This window comes from Mastacembelus armatus, chromosome 5, assembly GCF_900324485.2.
Source record: "Mastacembelus armatus chromosome 5, fMasArm1.2, whole genome shotgun sequence".
In the NCBI taxonomy this organism is placed as follows: domain Eukaryota; kingdom Metazoa; phylum Chordata; class Actinopteri; order Synbranchiformes; family Mastacembelidae; genus Mastacembelus; species Mastacembelus armatus.
The window spans coordinates 26,552,363-26,572,504 of NC_046637.1; the positions used below are offsets into that span (position 1 = coordinate 26,552,363).

The 20,142-nt window shown below is 40.6% G+C and overlaps 1 protein-coding gene across 1 annotated transcript in view; it reads left to right on the forward strand.

The window, feature by feature from the left end:
* The first annotated feature begins 9,421 nt into the window (after positions 1–9,421).
* Positions 9,422–20,142, forward strand: part of LOC113129943 (low-density lipoprotein receptor-related protein 1-like) — an 80,779-nt gene continuing 70,058 nt past the window's right edge. The window contains exon 1 of the mRNA XM_026306187.1: positions 9,422–10,030. Within this exon, the coding sequence (XP_026161972.1) occupies positions 9,934–10,030 (97 nt within the window). The 5' untranslated portion in view covers positions 9,422–9,933. The remainder of the gene's footprint in view (positions 10,031–20,142) is intronic.

Sequence of the window (20,142 nt, forward strand, 5' to 3'; positions counted from 1 at the left end):
GTAAAAATACTTAATTCTTCAAGAGTTTTTTTTTTTTCTCTTTTTTTTTTTTTAAAAAGTGCAATAAGTTGCAGAGTTTGCAGAATTTGCATGTGCCTATCCAGTCTCCCACTGAGCAGATTTTTCTCCCTTCTTCACAGGCTGCCCACTTTGTCTGGGCATGGACAGTAAAATGAAAAATACAGCACTGTGAACACTATTTCTATTAATTAAGCAATTTGTGTTGGTGTCTGTTTCATTCAGTCCAGCAGCTTGTCTGTGGGCTGTTTCTCTGTCTGCATTTAGGAACACACCAGTGACACCGTTGCACTCAGCAGAACCTCGGTCTGGCACAACCAGCCACTTTGACGACATCAACATTGTTTGGACATCAACAGGCCGGTTGCTAAGAAACCCAGCCCCCTCCATCCCAAGTGTTCTGGCCTGTGAATCTATACTTATTACCTCTAGGGTGGCTGAGCCTGGTGTGTATGTGTGTGTGTGTGTGTGTAAGTTGCTGAAATGCATATTAGCAATAGAAAAGATGACGCATCGTCAATTTTCTTTTCACTTAAATTTATTATGATCTCTAAGTGGGAGTGAACACTGACATTGAAATAGTGGTGAAAACTCAGGTGAAAGGTCTTTGCATAAAGCCACATTTGCATCTGGTCCAGTTTTATTTTAAAATTCTAAATTTGAATGTCTACAAAGTCCTTTCCAATGTAAGTGGGTCTTTATTTGCAGTTTCACAGCAGAACAGCTACAATTGCTCACCCCCACACAATCAATGCTGTGGTGGTGTCATCAATGTGAGCTTTTGTTTGGGAGGAAGGGGAGCCATGTGTGTGGAAATAAGTGGACATGAATGGGTTCAGGCAGTTCATATGTGAGTGGGGGGCTCAGTCATTGAGACTGCCAATGTGGGGTTCAAGGTCAGACTGGCTAACAGAGCGGGAACGATGGCAAACGGTGGTCAAACATATAAAAGTGCATCAAGAGGACGGAGGAAAAGATCCAGTTTAATGGGCTAGAATTTAAAAGTATGGAGGACATACTGGTCAGGTTGTATGATGTACACATTTGACACCTGCTATACCTTAGAACCCGGTTAACTGTGAACTACATGTAAAAGGAATTTCCTCAAACATGCTCAAGTTAAACAAACTGTAAAATTTGTATTCATGTTTCTGCATGTTAGTTGTTATTAGGCGTACACCATTCATCCATCATCAGCAGTTTGTTTTGCGTTTGCCTGGCTGGTTAGTGCCAGAAATAATTATGTGGTTTTCAGATTTTTTTCAGAACATACATAGTACACAATAAAACGAACAATACCACATACTGAACTCATCAAAAGTATCTCCAGAGTTACTCTTGGTTAAGTTTTAATGAGACACATTTTAAATTTGATCAACTGCACATGTACACTTGTAATTTAACTTTTTCTCAACAGGGAGAACGGCAAAGGACAAGATATTTTGGTGCTGTTTACAAGCCTGCTGTGGTAAATACAGAGTAAAACGATGTGTGTTGAACAGCACAGACAAACAGATGGATGTGTGTGTGCTCGAGTTACGTGAGAGAGGTTACTTTACACGTCTGGTGAACAGACCACACACACACACACCCTCACACACTCAGACAATCAGTTAAGCATTCCCTGTGGCTGGAATGTGTTTTTGAGGGAGTGTGTGAAAGAGGAAGTTTTGGCGAGTAAGGCCTGTGGGGGATGGTTAATAAGAAAACAACAAAAAAACAAATACATTTCAGTAAGCTATGCTCACACAGAATGAATGGAGGCAAATGTAAATATGACGACTTGAGGAAATTCCATCATAATCCCCTTTTTACCACAAGAGAACGTATCTGAGTTTCAGGGTGAGATATAAATAAATGTAAATGTACACTGAGTTACAATCATTCTTTACTGACATGTACCATTAATACATATGTCCTATGTGCTTTTTGTGTTTTCTTTTTTCTGAGGCTCTAGTGGAGGCCAAACTAAAGTATTTCAGACAAGGTTTGGGGACTACTGGCAAAGACAAGCATCACAGCCTGACTGCCAGAACCCCCACTCCTTTTTCCCTTTTTCCCTGCATACAGGGCCAAACCTACCCAGGTGTTATTTTCTTAATTTGGTTTTATTCCCTGTAGTTAAATGGTATCAACACAAACTTACGTCAGGCTGAATTTATGTGCGTAAAGTTGTCAGAAGTCTTTCCTCTTAAAAAATGCACACAGCGATATAATAGTGACAAAGGATTTTTTAAGTCCATGTTGTCGTTCATATTCTCCCAACTTACATGCTCTGCTTTAACGCGTGAATATACTGAAGACTCATTAGAGATCCATGCAATCAAGAATTTCATCTATGGCATCTATATGAACCAGTTCTATAAAGGACCTTCTCTTTAAAAATCAAATCAAAGAACTCATTAAGTCTGGAGTGTATAGTTCAGCAGGACCTGACAAGAAAAAAAACAAACAAACATTATTTTGTCTTCTAAATGTTATTCTATTCTTTTATTCCACGTTATGTTGTTATGTCAAGAATTTCTTGGGTGGGATATTTACGCTGCGTTCCAGCTGGAAGCAATCTGAGCAACAGATTTAAGTGTAAAGAGGCAAGACAGAGTTTGTGATGATGAAGTGGGAGGAAAGGATAGAAGGGGACGAGAACAGGGGGAAGGGGTGAGAGCGGATGGGGGAAGGGCTGTTTGTGCATGCCTCAAATTCCTTAGGTGTTATCAGCATTGCCCACTACATAATTGTTCCTTTCGAGGAGGGGAAAAAAAATAGTCTCTGCAACACAGTGAAGTTTACTTTCTGAGGTTAGAAAAACTAAAAGTGCGGTTAAGATCTCCGAACTGATGCCATCATTTTTTTTTAACTTTGCTATTCTTGCAGTTTTTAAGATGAAAGAGCAAAGAGTGGATTTGATTATTTCTACTTAAAATGGCTCATAAATAATAAGAATTTTTAAAAAAATTAAATAACTCTTGCTAAAGAGCAGTCCGTGGTTAATTATCTATATAGATATTTTTAAATATGTCTCTGACATTTTTAGATTTTGCTGATTATACACCTCTTCTTGCTTCTCCCTTATAGCAGCACCAATGTGTTACTGACATCCATAATGTGCAAAGTCACCTAAAACTCCCTACACCTGACCCCTCAGTCCCCTAAAAAGCCAGACATTTTGATATTGCAATGTTCTCAAATGGCATTAAAGAGGTTTTTGTGCATTGGGAAGATCAGCGGTTTCTTGAGCCTCTGCTTCAAAATGAGCCAACGCATGAAGAGGACTGATATTTTATTTTTTTCACAAAATGGCTGCAGTGAGTAGTACCTCATATATTTTCTTACTGAATGAAGATTGATGGGATACTTACACACAAACACACACACACACTCACACTCACACAGGGGATGTGATTCTGGGAACTCTGATTGATGAGGTAATCCATCTGGCTTGGAGGCAAGTGAAAGGAGGAAGAGAGTACCAGCAAAGGGGGTGTAGAAGATGAGTGAAGATGTAGGACCAAATCATGATGCAGTATATTTGTGTATATGCAGTTATCTGTGTGTATTAAAGATTGTTTAATCTCTGGTCAGCTGGACATGCCAGATATGGACATTAATTATTTTGCATTTTATTTTGCATATTTATAACTTGGTTTGTTAGAAAAACCATGTGTGGGTAACAGTAACACAGTGTGAAAACCAGTACTGCTCTGTTTCTTCTCTCTGGACTTCAACATGGCTTCCATCACAGCTGCAGTGGACTGGGTGGAGGTGCATCATGGGCCTTAGCTGTGGATGAAAGAATGACGCATGAAATACTTGCTCCAGTCGTGACACAAACCAGATGAATGGTGTTTTCACTTACTTTGACAATAAAATTCTCCCTGAACTGAAACTCACCGGCTCGCAGGAGACTAATAACCAGCAGTTGTCTCCGATGTTGAAGACTCAGGCTTTTCCATCCTATGATTCAAAAATCTGTTTTCATAAGGAGAGGAGAAATCTGATCAATGTCAGTTTTTTGACAACGTTTCTTTAGGAGAAAAAGTGGTGAGAGATGCTTTGCTTCTGCATAATGTTGACACTTGACATCTTGCTATGCTTGATTCAAAGACTGCTAACCCTTGCAACAGATATCAAGGTTTTATTTTAAATAATGTTCACCCTTCATTCACATTGTTGCTGTTTTAATCTGATACTACTGCTTGAATTTTCTTTGTGGAAACTAAAATTAGTAAACTGGTAATTGAGACAATAATCCAGACAAAGACAATGAATTATACCCAATGAAGTACATCTGAATGCTTCAAATGTACTGCATAACACATGAGTCATTCAGCAGAGTATGACGTTACAGAGGGGAGGACCAATATACCTGAGCTACAGATGGACAAGTAGCTGTTCAGAGATGAATGAGGTGAAGCATTAATGCTGTGCAAAATGTCAGAAAAATGAAAGATGTTGATACAGTATCACTGAGTCACTTTCTAATGGCTGCAGGGTCAAATATCATCGTGAGCCATTAGAGTTGATCTCTCTGTGTTTTCTTTTACAGACACCACACATTAGCACATCCATCGTCACTAGAGGAGAAAAGATGATGTAAAAAGTGTAATCACGATCCAAGTCTGATGTGTAACAGATGAGATGGCCACAAAAGATGAACATCAACTATGTTTTGACATCCTGTGTTTTCATTGTGAAGAGGCCGCCGATAGAGGACTGCAATGAAAAAGTAAATATGCTGTCAGAGACAAAACATAAAACAGAGACACAGTGTCACTGGAGGTATGACCTTTGAGCCTTGAGCATGAGATTAACAAAAATATAGGGGAAGAGGTATGTAGGGATCCTGACTGTGCTCCACCGCACTGTCTGCCATCTGTGTTATGTTTCCATCTGCTGGCAGAATGTGACAAACACCACTTCATTCCTGAATAACACTGATCAGCATTTCCCTTCGAACAGCCAAAACAAAAAACAAAACAAACATAGTGTTTATGAGCTGTGGGCAGATTAAAAGGGTTTTTGTGTCTCAGATTTATAAGATTTTACTCTCATTTTTTGTACTTTTGAAGTGAGGGAAAATATACAACATTTTATAAGAAACAGCAACGATTAGTAAAAGGAAAAAAAAAGAACATATTATTTTATTAATCTCATCTATGTCAGTCATCCCCTTAGATTCAGCTGGAAACTCTTGTGAAAGTCTGTACTTGCAGGTTTTGGAACGACCGCTTAAGGGCACATCACACAACATAACACAGCAACGAACCAGATAAACCTCAAAATGCTAAAAATGTGTCCTGCTATGGCTGAAATGATGTCAGCTGTAATGAAAATCAAACACTAAAATCACATCAGAGTAAGAGAAGTAGCATATTCAAAGTCTTACTGAGAGGTGGGAGCATTGTAGACACCAAAAGGTAAAGTTTTTACCCTAAACATTTCACTGTATCATCAAGCTCAGTTCTCCCGTCTGTGTGTGTGTGATAGACACATATTGTGTGCATGCCTGTAGTGTGTGTGTGTGTTTTTATTGAAGATTTATAAAACAGTTAGGAAGACTACAGTTTCTTTAGTCTTTCCCTGCCTTTCCACTGCATGTCTGTTTTCAGTTAAGAGAGATTGTGCAAAATCATTCAGTATGAGGACATTTTTGGACTGAAACTCAACAATAGGTTAATAGGTTAAGAATTAGGGCTGTGTTTCTGTTGCTATGTAAGCCATGCCGCAAGCACTAAATTAAGCACATCACCACTTGCCAGAAGTCAAGGCGGAGGGACTGAATGAGGGAAAATAACTGAGAATCCTGACTGAATGAATGTAGAACAAAGCCTGCTTCTTTGTGTGCTGCAGACCCATTTCAGAAAACGAAGCTGTTTCATTAAAAGAGCAGTTTCTCTTCTAGCTTCAATAAATATCATGGCAGTGATGTCCTTAGAACCAAGAACAGATTGTTGAGATATTAAGATAGACTTTGCAACACATAATAGTGTCAAGTGGTAATGACATTCTTCCAAAGGGCTCAGTAAAGTATGTTGCTTGGCGTCGTCTATGAATACAATGCATTCAATGCTGAATTTTTTTTTCTCGTCTGTATTTTATCACTGTGAAGATTATCTCTGAAACAGGCATGCTTAGGTTTGTGAAACCAAACCGTCACTTTGATAGTATGTTAAATAAAGTATCTTTTATCTTCAAGGCACAAAGCACCTATTGTTCTTTGGATTTAATACAGACAGTGTAGACCCACTAGGTGTCAGTGCTGCTCAGCATTTCACAGACAGAACCAGGTGGCTGTGGGGGGTTGAAGTACTATTAATAATAATCATCATCATAATAATAATAATAAATTAATGAAATAAATGTGAAATGTGTATGATAAGCAGTTGTGTTTGACATGAAACTGTCAAATGCTCTTGCTATTTAACTTTAACACCATAAACCTGGGACTTAACATGGACTTGAAGCCCAGAACAGAAGAAAATTGGCTGGAACTGCAAAAATTTCATAGCAGACTCTCAGGCCAGACGTGCCAGATGTGCAGCAGAGTTATTTCAACTGTCCTTGTCCCAGTGAGAGAGAATGATGGAGAGAAAAGAAAATGCATGGTGGTAGTTACATAAATTGTCTTTTATATATATATATAGAGAGAGAGAGCGACTTTATTTAATCTTATGTTAATGTTAATTTGATTATGACATTGTTAATGTTTATATTTGAAATGTGTATTTATATTTATACAGTATATGAAAGAGCTCTTCATGTGCCGAAACACATTATGCTGTCTTCAGGACTCAAGGCTAGAAGTTGGGATGACTTGAAACTTGGATGTCAAGACTTAAGAGAGTGATGTTAAACAATGATGGAAAACAAATATGTGCATATTATAAATCACTTGTTCTCTCTCCAGTTTATAGCAGCCTACTTTCAGATGACTAGTTTATGATTATGGCACAGCGTTGTTACTAACTTACTGTCTAGATGATAGATCAACACAACAATAAGTGTCTGCTGTTTGTGCAAGCTATTTAAATATCCTCATATATCTTTGTTTGTGCATTTCCAAGACCAACAACCAACCAAGACAGACAAAAATCCCACCCTGTGACAAACTTTGGTCTCCCCTGACCCAGCAGTTCCATGGTTCTGTCAGTAACTTCTAACTCCAGACTGCACTTGATATAATATTGGACAACTCTTTTTTTTTCACTTTTAATTCAAATTACTAATAGGATCCTGCAGTGTCTGGAAACTCTTTGTGTATGAAAGCATTATGTCTGGAAATGCTAGGAGCAAAACATTTTGCCAGGATTTATGACTAATTTGGGAGATTTGGAAAATTGGGGGGCAGCACGGTGAGTTAGTGGTTAGCAGTGTTGCCTCACATCAAGAAGGTTCCTGGTCTGAAACCCATCAGGGGCCTTTCTGTGTGGAGTCTGCATGTTCTCCCTGTGCTTGTGTGGGTTTTCTCCAGGTACTCTGGTTTCCTCCCACAGTCCAAAAACATGTATGTCAGGTTGATTGGTGACTCTAAATTGCCCATAGGAGTGAGTGTGAGTGTGTGAGGTTGTTTGTCTCTATGTGGCCCTGTGATGGACTGGGGACCTGTCCAGGGTGGACCCCTGCCTTTCACCCAGAGAGAGCTGGGATAGGCTCCAGCAGATCCCTGGGACCCTGGTTAGGACTAAGAGGGTACAGATGATGGATGGATGGATGGATGGATGGATGGGGATGGATGGATGGATGGATGGATGGATGGCACGTGGTACAGACTGAGAATCTAAACCTCTGTGAACTGTTTGGTGCGAAACATTTATACATTAATACTATTACAACACTCAAAGGTGAGGACATCTGATATGACTTAGTTTATATGTAAAATTGGGTGTCATCAGCATAGAAGTGGAGCACAAATTTATGAAAAAAATAAAAAAAAGGACATGCAGCACTAAGATTAAGGAAAAGGCTGGTCAGGGAACCTGTACAGATCAGGGTGGGATCTGGGATGATTTGCATGGACCATCTACTCATGAAGCTTCTTATTAGTGTGAGAAAAGAAGCTGGTCACACGTGTCATGGAGAAAACACGTGTCCATTTAAAGAAGTGACGTAAAGCACATTTAAAGATGATTGCCTTATCTATAATTTGGATTTTTCATGGGCCCCACTAAACAGAAGGTTTAACAGTGCAGCATCATATCTAGATGAAAGGAGACCCCTTCCAGATTCCTTGTTTCATATGCATTCTTGTTCATCTTTCACTCCATGGCACTAAAGGCATCTTTCCTTGGTGAACATTTAAAATATATTTATGGTAATCAGTATCCCTAAATTAATTTGCATTGTTGTGGCCCTCCTGAGAGTGGGGAGGAGACATACATCCAGACAGACTACGACTGGAGGGAGACAGTCCCAGACAAGATAGTGGGATGAATCCAGATTGCTGCCTCACAAACTCATGAATCATTTAAACTAAATGGCTCCACCATCACCTCCAATATACTTTCATATGGAAAAGTAAATGGGGATCTAAGAGGTTGCAGTAAACAAAATGCATACTGAATTAAATATGTGCATTTTACTTTTCATTTTAAAATGGTGTTGTTAAATTACTTTTGAATCCAGACAGTTATCTTCCCTATATTTAGGACGTATTGCCAAATTGACTTTGTCAATTCCCTCCTTGGAGAATAAGAAACATTTATCTTCATTTGTCTGTGCTAATTTTTGTACATTTAATTTGCGTCACTTTAACTGAAAATATAAAATAAAGAGACTGATTAGTTAATAATTTTATACTGACCTGTCCCTGTAGAGATGTAATTTAATTTGTTGACTTTTTCTATTTATAAAGGGCTTAACTATTTCCCTCTTCTAGCGTGGAGTTTAATACGGATTACAATTGCTTATTGCTTTATAACCATGTGGAAGGCGCTGAGTGTCCTCTATAGTTGTAACAGAGGTTAATTATTAATTAGGGATTTAAATAGCTAATTCCAAAGTAGCCATTAACGTGATATGGATGCAGCCCTTGGCCAAATTAAATGCGCAGAATCTGTTTGATTATATATGATTTTGTGCTCGTTTGACCTTTTAAATGACGGGCAGAGTAACAGTGTATTAGACTTTCACAAATCTGACATTGTTTCTTTGTCTGTCGTCTTTTCCTCTTTGTTCTTCTCATAATGACTGTTATTATAACTATAAACTGCACCAAGTTTGGCACCGCAGACAACAATGTGTGAATAAAATGCCTTAAATAAACACAGCTGAGACAAAATCCAGAGCGCTGTTGCAGTAACGTGGTCTGCACGGTCGTGTGTGATTTGATGGAGGTGTCGGGCGCTGGAGAGAGGGAGGGCCCGCCGAGCCACTGCCTTTCCACTGCTGCTGCGACGTCACTCAGACCGCTGACTGACTGGGCTCCAGGCTTCAGGCTCAATCTGTGGCCAGCAGCAGCAGCAGAGGTGGTGGGGAGGAGAGGAACATTTGATCCACTTCTGTATTTCTTTCTGCGGTTTCCTCACTGGGGCAGAGACAACAAAAGACGGAGAACTGCATGATTAGAGGCGCCAGCTCCTCTTCATCTCGACTGCAAGCCAGGCTAGCTTGATGCTCAGTTCAGCCTAACTAGCCTTTGTGGCAGGGCTGTCCATGCATCCAAGGAGCCCCTAAGCAACCTCGGGCTGGGAGAATCCTGTGCTTTTTTCCTTGACAGTCTGCAGAAAAACAAATCCGAGTGGGCAGCAGCAGCAGCAGCAGCAGCCTTGCGAGCTTCACTGCGCACCCAGAAACTGGATTTCCAGTGAGGAGCATCATCGACTGGGCACGGTTTACACGTCGTCGCCTGTCTACAACCCACAGCTTGACAGCACCCAGAGGCGATTGATGACTAATTCTCTTTAAAGACGAGCTACAATGTTGCGCACCACGGCCAACGTGTTGGTGGCTGGATTGCTTTTCTTGGGATTGTTGGACAGTTTGGAAGTAATCGCTCCTGCGAGGGCTATTGATGGTAAGCAGAGCTGATTTTAGAATAACACCGGTTTGCATGTAAAACGCTATAACTACATTATAAACGTCTTATCACAGGATTTATCGCGTTGTGTGCGTGCATTTAAGACGAGAAGATGATTCCCTGTAGGACTGACTGGCTGATCGAGTGAAGCAACGTGGACGGGATGAAGCTGAGCCTAGACAATTACAGCGGTCTTTTGTTTTCTGTCTCCCACTGCCACATGTGAATATTGCAATGTCACAGCGGCGAGCGCGCATTTCTCGCTGCTCTCCGCTGAATGCAGCCGGTCTCACGTATTTGCACTGACATTAAGTCATGAAAATGTTGCACAGGCCCAGTACCTGCTGAGAGCGCTTCATCTAGACACTGTCGAAGCATTAGTGTTAGTGACAGAGAGGCAAAGACGACCAGGTTTGGAGCCTTCTGCAGAGTCAGTTCATGTTCAACAGTTTTTACTGTGTGCTGTAGTCCCACTCTTCCTCGGTCTAATGCCACTATTTGTTTGATTATGGGGGATTTCAGGGTTGGTGGTTTCTATGTTGTGCTGTGGTGCAGTTTTGATACAATGACTGGCTTCATTGCTTCATTGCTGAGTTTGTCATCTGTGCAAGTTAGAAAGCCTCTGAATGCCAGGAGTCATTCTCTGATCTCTGATCTGCAGGCAGATAGTGAGCAGTTCAAAACAGCTCCCCCCTGTGACCTTGTGAACACACACCTGGAACAACTTCTGGAAACTATTAAGCTCCACGGTCCCACTCAGGCGATGTGGCGTTTGGTCAGAAAGGAAAGGGGCCTTATCAATGAATATGAGTTGTAGTGTTTCCGAGAAAGAGCACTAGTTGGTGTAAAGCTAATCAGATTTCAGAATTTGACATTTCACTCAGTTTGGTCGAACCTCAACGTGCATTACCGAGTCAAACCATGAGCTGCTCTTTGTGAGATTCATGGCCAAGCCATAAATGCTTCTCTGTGCCTTTGAAGTCCTCTCCTTGAACTTGACAGTGCAGTGCTGTGAGTTTCTTTAGGAGAAAAATCCACATAAGTTACTGCCTTGACGATCAGTGTGTGGAATAACAGGTGAGAAACCCTGCCTCGAAACAAACGCTTTCTGCCCTGACGCACAGTAACTGTTTTCAAAATGTTCCTTCCTCCGAGCCCTAATACCCTGATTGGATGAGTCAGCCTTGTGCAGTACTGTGTACCAGCAGAGACTGCCAGACCTTAGCTTTAGCTGAAAACCCACAGGGATGCAGAGGTTTGCTATGTTTGACAGAGCATCCTGAGGAAATATACTGAGATTTGTTTACAGTGGGCTGGGCTCATGCAACAGATTGAAGTTGAGATTCGGCACTTTGGATAGCGACACCTCAATGTTTCATATTTTTACTACGTACATTAAACTAACCAGGCAAATCGAGACCTCACTTGATGTATAGGATGCTACACTTCATGTTGCCTCTTCCAAGCTAAATTGCTTTTGTAACCTCTTTGATTGCCTCTGATTTTTATGGCCCTTTCAACCACATGTTAGCAGTGAAGTTTCCTTTTTTTAGATGTGCCTTCAACTTCTTTTTCCATTTTCTATCACTGTCTAAGTACTGTAGCCAGAATAAAGGCCCTGGGCCACCAACAAATCCTGGTTTTAATTAGGTCTAAATGGATCTTTGTTTTACAGAGGAGACCTCCATGAACAGTCACAAATTGTTCTGAAAGTGCTGCTAATTGGGGACCCTGTGGAAAAGGCCCTAATGAAAGAACAGACACCGTTTCACTCCATGAAAGTAATCTCAGGGCAAAAGGAGCTCGCTGGTCCTTGGAAATGGACAGTACTTTTCCCCAAGGCTTTTAGTGGCAGAGGCCTTTCATTGAAAGAAAATGGAGAAGTAATGTTTAAGAGCTTGTCAGTGAGGACAGATGGAATCATTTTAACTTTTTTTTTTCATGCAGACTCATCCACTTGAATGTTCTTGGAAGCAAGCCTTCTCTATCTGAAATGCCTGGTTCCACATTTCATATTTCCTTATTTTCCCTTCCTTAAATGTTAAACTTGTTCAATTAAACCACATTCTCGATAATAAAAGTAGCACAGCCTCTTTCTTTTTAATTAACTCACCATCCAGTTATTCTCTGCTACTGGCACTTTCCCCCTGTGGACCTCTCTGCTGTAACATTTGGTGGAGGCCTTAGTACTGGCCCAGCATTTTGGTTGTTACTGGGGTGATACTGCCATCATAATGACATCCATATGGCCCAATGGTTCCCACTTTACTGTTTACTGACAGCTGAGGGCGATATGGAAAACAGAGTACATTCGTTATAGGCCTTGGCTGCTGTTGACCTTTTATCACACAAGCAACACTTAAAACTGAGTGTAGAAAAGCCGTTTATGTAAACAGACAAAGAGTATATTTAATACTGGTAGAAATACATGGTTGAGATATGTCCAATGCTCTTTGCATCAATACCCTATATGACGTACTAAAGCCCAGCCATATATATCTCAGCCCAAAGAAGCAAATAAAAATTCAGCTGCATTATTACACTCATGGTTTATGCTTCAATAGTATGAAATTCTGTAGTATAGATTTTCAATTACCACAAGAGTGAAGGTTATAAAACAACTGTCAATAAAACTGATGTGCTTAGTTCTGCTTTTTTTTATTTCATGGATGAAAACATGATATTTTGGAAAATGCACTTATTTGCTTTTTGGCTAAGAATTAGATGAGAAGATCAACATTCGTCATATCTGTCTTTTCAATATGTAGCCTGCCACCAGCCACTGGTTTAGTTTAGCCTGAAAATGAGAAAAAGTGCACTGAACGTAGTGGTTTCTGCTGCTCCCAGTCAAGGAACAGTCCCACAGCACTTTGCTTTTTGCACAGATTAAACAAATAAAATATAATGTCTTAATCACTGAGACTAAGAGGTGCTAGTAAACATACTTAATGTTTGCCCATTTCAAACAGAGCTAGCTATTTGCACCTGTTTACAGTGTTTATGCTATGCTAAGCAAACTGTCTCCTGGCTCCAGCTTCAGCCTGAACAGACACATAAAGTGAAATTAATCTTTGCATCAAACTTTCTGCAAGAAAGTAAATAAGCATATTTGGCAAAAATGTTGGGTTATTTTTTCAAACCGGCAGCAGTTGGATGGTACAAACTAATTCTTATATCGGAAATTAAAACAAATGTATACAAGGGGTTTTCATAACTACTGAAAAGACATTTGAAAGCTGACTTCTGTTTTAGCCAAAGTGCTCTGGGTACATGTGGGCAGGCTTGTCAGAACAGCCCTATGACCTACTTTAGAGCTGTGACCCACTGATTGAGATACATTATCTAGATGGAGCTATTTAAGGTTTGGAGAGAGAAGACAGTCTCAGGAGGCTGTCTGAAAGAATATGAGCAGGATCTTGCCAGAGGGTATTGGGAACATGCAACATCTGCATATTCACAATACATTACCCAGCAAATTTGAACAATATGACTATCTGATGGGAAGGATAGAAAAAAAAACTCAATAGTGAAAGCACGCCTAGAGAAAATACTGAGACTATATTGACTGGAAAATCTGTCTAATTACATCCTGTTAATATCTCAGGGTAAAACAACAGAAATTCTTCCTGCATGATGACCAAAGGTTTAGTATTATTCTTTCACCAGCATGGAAGAGTCCATTTCCCGGCAATACAAACCCTTTCTAATAAGAGTTAGAGCTGAATCGACAGCAGACAAAACAACTCAAAGATGTTAATGAGTGAGCAGGACTTGTGGACAGTGGTAATAAGTTGCAGACAGTTTCATAGTTCACCTAATGTGACATACAGAGTTCTGACAAAATGTCAGGTTGAAAATTAGCTGCAGTGTTTGTAACTTTCCATCCACAAACACTCTTTAATTGTGTTTGACCCTGGGATTGAAAGCAGTCCCTGTGGTGGTGGACTTAGTCCTGCACAAACCTTGTTTTTAAAGTAAGTTAGGGATCGTATATCTGTCTGTGGTGAAACAATAATAACTAAGAGCTTTCCAAACTCAGCTGCTGAGTAACGTTGATCAGGTTTGTTGTTTATTGCCATCTGTCATGCTTTAAATCTGTCCAAACACACAACATACACAACCCTGCAGAAGTATTGAAATCCTGTAGCTGCTTCGGTTACTGGATTGACAAGTGTGGAGAAAGCCATAAATTAAATTAGCCGCTAATTCTCTCAGTCAGTGAATGATCTATTTCAGAGGTGACAGGCCCCTGATAATCCACCAGATAAATGTGTATCTGCATGAGCAAGAGAGAGTGTAAGAAAATAAGTATGTGCCTAAAGACTCCTCGCTATTGACGAAGCCGTTATCCTAACAACAGTCCCCCACTGGCACTGCTCACCTGCTTCAGGTGAGGAATGAGATGCTTGAAAGGTCCTGACACATTTGACTTGACTTCTCTCGACACCACACAAACTCTTTGGGTGACACAGGACAATGAACAGTCATTCAGCCCACCTTTAACAATCCATATCAACCCGATGGTCATGGCACCGCCATTTTCCCACAAGGCATCATTACTAAAAAAAAAAAAAAAAATCAGACATCGTGTAATTTAATTAGGGCTGCACCTATCGATTATTTTTGGAGTCGGGTATTTACCGAATATTTGAGCGATTACTCGAGTAATCCTTGAAACAGACTTTTGCATTTTGAAACAATAAGACTATTATATAAACGACATGTTACTTTAAAATGACGTTACCCTGTGTCGGCTCCGCTGGTTGAGCCGGTCTGGTTCACAACCCCCGTGTTTTCTGTCCAGATGTTGAAGCGTTGAGGAAGTGCTGCTGTGGTTCGCCAGTTCCACTTCACAATACACACATTGCACCATGTTTTCGTCTTATTTAAGTTTGAAACGATCCCAAACTTTGGACGTTTTCTGCCTTTTACGGACAGTTTTGACATGGCGCCAGCTTTTGATACGGAGATGCGTTGTGCGACAGTGATTCCGGTCCGTGTGGAACAACGATCCCTAGGCGGAGCAGGTCCGATAACGCAAGTGATAGAAATTCGTCGCAGCCCTAAATTTAATGAGTTTTAAGAAGTTTGTTATTTTTTATAAAGCTTTTGTCAGTCAGCTGTAGTTAGTCAAATGTTGATAATATATAATTATATAAAGTTTGTCTCTTCTATAATTGAAGGATTGGATCCCATGTTTAGTGTCAGGGTCAGGCTGGATAAGGACTGTTTGTGTTGATGACTTGTGCATCAAGTTGTGACCCTGATTTGCCAGGTTGCTCTTGTAAGTGATGCACAATGGGCTACGTGACATATTGTTGCTGCACACAACTGAATGTATTTCTTTCATTCATGTACTAAATAAACCCCTAGCATCACATATAGTCCCATGTAAATCCATGGCAATTTCCATTTTCTGTTGATTAAAAATGTTTGCAGTCTTGCTTCCTCGACCAGATAAAATATGGCCTGTTTTTAGCATCAGCCCACACTACAAAGTTCATTCACATCCATTTACGCCACTCCTACATCCACAGTCTTTTTTTCAGGGACAGAAGTGTGACAGAAAAGACTCATACTTACTGTAAATTAAAGCTGAACTCACAGACCTCATTCTTTACAGTAATTCCTGGTAAGGTACCATCTAACAAGTGCCCCCACAACCACATCCTGGTGAGTTTTTCTAGACTGTGAACCCTGACACTTGTGGTCATTATTTTTACAAGGATATTGATTTGGATTCATTTCCAAACTTCTAATCCTAAACAAAAAGTACCCATCACTAACCTTAACATATGGCTAATTGTAATAAATCCCTCAAACAGGGATCCACTATCCAAAAATCTGCTCACATAACACATTTATTTTAGCCTGCTGCCCCAGGCAGAAACACAATGTGAATTAGAGATATTAAGGATCAATACTTGGCAACGATTTAAGGTGATAGTACCTCTAATAAGTCTTTGTGAATATAATCCTGCTGTCAGTTGTTTTCAGGCAGCTGATCTTCACATTTATTGTGGAGGATTTCCTCCACTCAAATGCGTGTGTGTAGGCAGTGTGGTCTCTCTGATACTGTGCATTGTGTACTTCTGAGAGGAGAATGGGCGGCTGTTTGTTCTGCTATTCTCAGCCTTCATCCACAGTAAGGAATACACTATATTTCGCAAATGTCCCTGAACATTATTTGCTGGGATTTGGAAACGATGAACTATTTTAAACTTGTTGATTTGGCTGAACTGGCTGTCAGGATGTCCTAAAGGAATAGTGAAACATTATGACAAGTACACATATTCACTTAGTGGTAGAGGAAAAGATCGGTATGACTTTCAGTCTACACAACAGTCAGTAGTGTGTTAACTTAGCCTTATTTCCCAAAATGTTAAATGTTTTGTTTTTTTTAAACAGAAAGTGCTCTGATTATTTATAAAGGCTTATTTAAAATGTGGTTTGCAGAAAATAAGTAGTGGCAGAACATCTTAGCCTGTTAGATTTAAGAGTATTTATTAACATTTACTGTCAGATGTGTTGTTTTAGGTTTCATCAGGTTGATTCAACATATAAACAGTGAAAGGGAAAGAACATTCTAGAGATTTCAGTTTATTTCCATGGAGCTCAAGCATTTCACTAAGACTTGAAAGTTGCACTGGTTTTATGAAAAGGCAATGAGGAATTTCATATAATCTTCTTTAATATGTTTCCCCCGGCAGCATGCTAAGTAGGCTTAATTGTCATTTTTCTCACTGTACAGCTACATACAGCATGTGCTCTGGTGGTGGTGTGGCAAAGGGATTTGTCTAAACTGACTAACTTGACAATGGTGGATCACACCTTGTGGCTTTCTGCTTCGTCCTCACTTTTGATTTAATCCTCATGTGGAATTGAAGGAGGTCGTAGCCGCCTCCCTCCGAGCATTAATGCTGAGTCTAGTACAAATAGCAGTCATGGCTGATTACCACTCTGAGGTTGAGACATGGTGAAATCTCAGCCAGACATCCAAATAGCTCTTCATTAAGTTCACATTTGATTACTCTGCCTCACTTAATACATGCTGCCTCTCAATTCCACAAAGGCTTGTGTAGATTGACTGAGTTTGCTTTCAGATTTGACCTGTAAAATCCAAACAGATGCAGACAGGACTATGCTGTCCTGCATGACCGAGCCCCATTTTACTTGGCAGCTCTCACCAGACATGAGCACATTCCTGCTGTTAATTCTTCTCAGCTCTAAGTGTGCGCATAACACATACTTATATAGACTTTCAAACATCCAGGCTGTCTATAAAACATGTCTCATAAAAATATGATTGAACCACTTATTCATCCTGAACAGTGAGCGTGAATATGCTTCGTTATCTCTCGCTGATAATCCATGTCCATAAGTCCTGTCTATATTTTGTTTTCTCCTCATTCACTAGTGGTTTGACTTCCACTGCTCCTCCAAATACCATACAGTTTGCAAAATCCTGCAGTGTTCATGCTGTTGCAGGGTGTGGAGGAGGATGAGGAGGTTTGGCCACAACCAAAGACGCCTGCTTAGATTCTTTCCTCATTTTTGGCCCTTAGAAGCCCCTCCCATCAGGTCAACCTAAAAGTCAGCAACTATTCTCTCCTTCTGCTTTCTGCTTTACTACGCTCTTGATCTATATGGCCTTCCTTTTGGCTGTTGTAGCTGTTCGCTCTTTCATTACTATTTGGTCTGGTGCCACCTAAATCTTGATCTGGGCATTGTCTGTAGAGGGTTGTAACATTGCTGAACACAAAATATTAAAAGACATTTCTCACTTTATTATTCCCAGACTCGGAGGCTGTCATATGTGTGCTACATATCATTGGTTTCCTGCTGCATCTCTGATGTTTCATTCCATCGTGATCTGACTCCATTTCTAATCTGCCCTGTTGCAGTGTTAATCCAGTCTATGGCTCTTACCAAAGACAAAGCGTCTATCAAGGGCTCAGCTAAGTAAGCGTCAGTGTTAAAACTGATCACGTATACTTGAAGTTGGTTATCTTGCCCTCATATAAACCTTCCTCTCCTAGATATTTGAAAAACATAATAAAACTTTATCACGTCTCCCAGTGAAGTGCATTTGTGATAAGAAGACCATTGTGTCCTCTTGAGAAACCACTGAAATGTTTTATTGGTATGGGTACATGCTATCTTCCATAGACTAAACACGATGTGTTTTTTCCTCCAGTAGACACTGCGTGCTGTAAAAATTTCAAATAACTGTGCGCCTACCTCAGCCAACACACCCACCCGGTGCTTTTGTGCGGCCTACCAGCTTTATTATTCTCAATAGTTTGGGATGAATCAGTGCCAGTGTTAATACTCTAGAAGCTAGAACAGCTCACCCCCTGTGGTCAGAGCACATGTAGCCTGAGAAAGTTTATTCTGCTTGTGTGCACTGGTTGGTTTCTAATATTCCTACTGACATACAGGGTGTGCCTGCCTGTGAGAGACTTAAGCTCACTATAATGTCAAGGGAAACCCCAACTCTGTAATTTTTATAGCCAGGTAAATTCCAGGGTTTGAGATGAGAGTTGTGTAACTAACATGAAGATAATGATGCACAGTGCTTGTGTAATACAGTACTCTGCAAAACAGTATGATTCTAGAGATCACAATGCCTGTTAATCTCAAAACCAGTTTGGTCTGGATTGCTTACAGTATTTCAATAATTATTGTATTGCTGTGATATTTGGTAAATAAATTCATGTTCACCTTTGGGTGAACTGATCCCCTGACTTTGTATAGGGCGCCATCATCAGGTAAAAAAATTAGCCTGTAACTTATAAGAAAAGTGTGTTTATTGTGTTAGCCACATGCTAAACTAAGATGGTGAACATGGTAAACACTCTACCTGTTTAGCATCAGTATAGGAATGCTAGGAATGATCATTTTGAGTGTGTTAGTCTGCTTCATATTAGCATTTAGCTCAAACCAACATTGCACCTAGATTTAGTCCCACATAGCTGCTAGCATGGGTGTAGACTGTTGGTTTTGTTGTAGTTGTTCTGAAGGATTGTTGCTGCTTTCCTGCCTCCACTGTGAGGGCAGAACAGTGGGTCCTTTACAGATCAGTGTCCCTACAGCTGGTGCAGATGGTCCTGCTCAGTGGTGTTTGCCATGCAGTTGAAGGGAGGCCTCCCTGTGCAATGCTTTAGACATCTGGCTCTAAAGTCCGGATTCCATACTGCTCACGCTTCCCTTCAGCACTACTGTTGACAGTACCTGCAGTCTGCCTTCACCTCAGCCACTGTTGAGTTGTGTGCAGCGAGGCATTATCTCGGCGTCTGCTGGAGCTTTGGAGTGCCCTGGCTGATCTTGAAGGGCAGACCTCCAACTTATTTATAGCTTGGCTGTGGGTGTCAGAGGAAATGGGGCTGTGGCTGGGGGGGAGGGCAGAAGGAGGCTTGTGTTTGCCTTAGGGAGGACTCTTCCTCCCAAGCAGACTGAGCTCATCTTGGAGGACTAGCCGACAGCAGCCAGCGGGGGAAGAGGACAGTGGATTTGCAATCAGGCCCAAATGGCAATGACCCAACGCATTTTCACACAGCCTCCACTTTGGTAAACACACGTGGCTTATTGATAGCATGTGTGACATTCCTCCGCCCCATCTCAGTATACTGTACCAGCCCAGATTAGTCTTTTCTCTGTTCTTCAGTCCTGAAGCCAGATGTGAGAACCCTGCACCCCCTTTGACTTGTAGTTGACTCGCCGCCTCTCCATTTGCTCTCACAGCTGGGGTTTGCCTAGTGTATCATCTTGTGTCATGCCACATCACATTCACCTATTTAACTGCTTACTTGGCTTCATCCTCTAACATCATTTCCTTCTTATTTATTTATTTATTTTTAAAGACAAACACGAGACCCAGCTGTATTGTGCACAAGATCACGAAACCCTGAAAAATCCAGACTGTTTTAGACACAGTATGCATTCAGAGCTAACATCAAACTGTGCTCTTGAGACCACTTGATTTTGCCTGACCTGACATGCAAATAAACCTTCTACATCACTTTAATAATCCTGCAGCAGAAAATCAATTCATTCAGATGCAAGAAATTAATAAATCCACTCAGTGAGATGTGTTGCCTCACAATTAC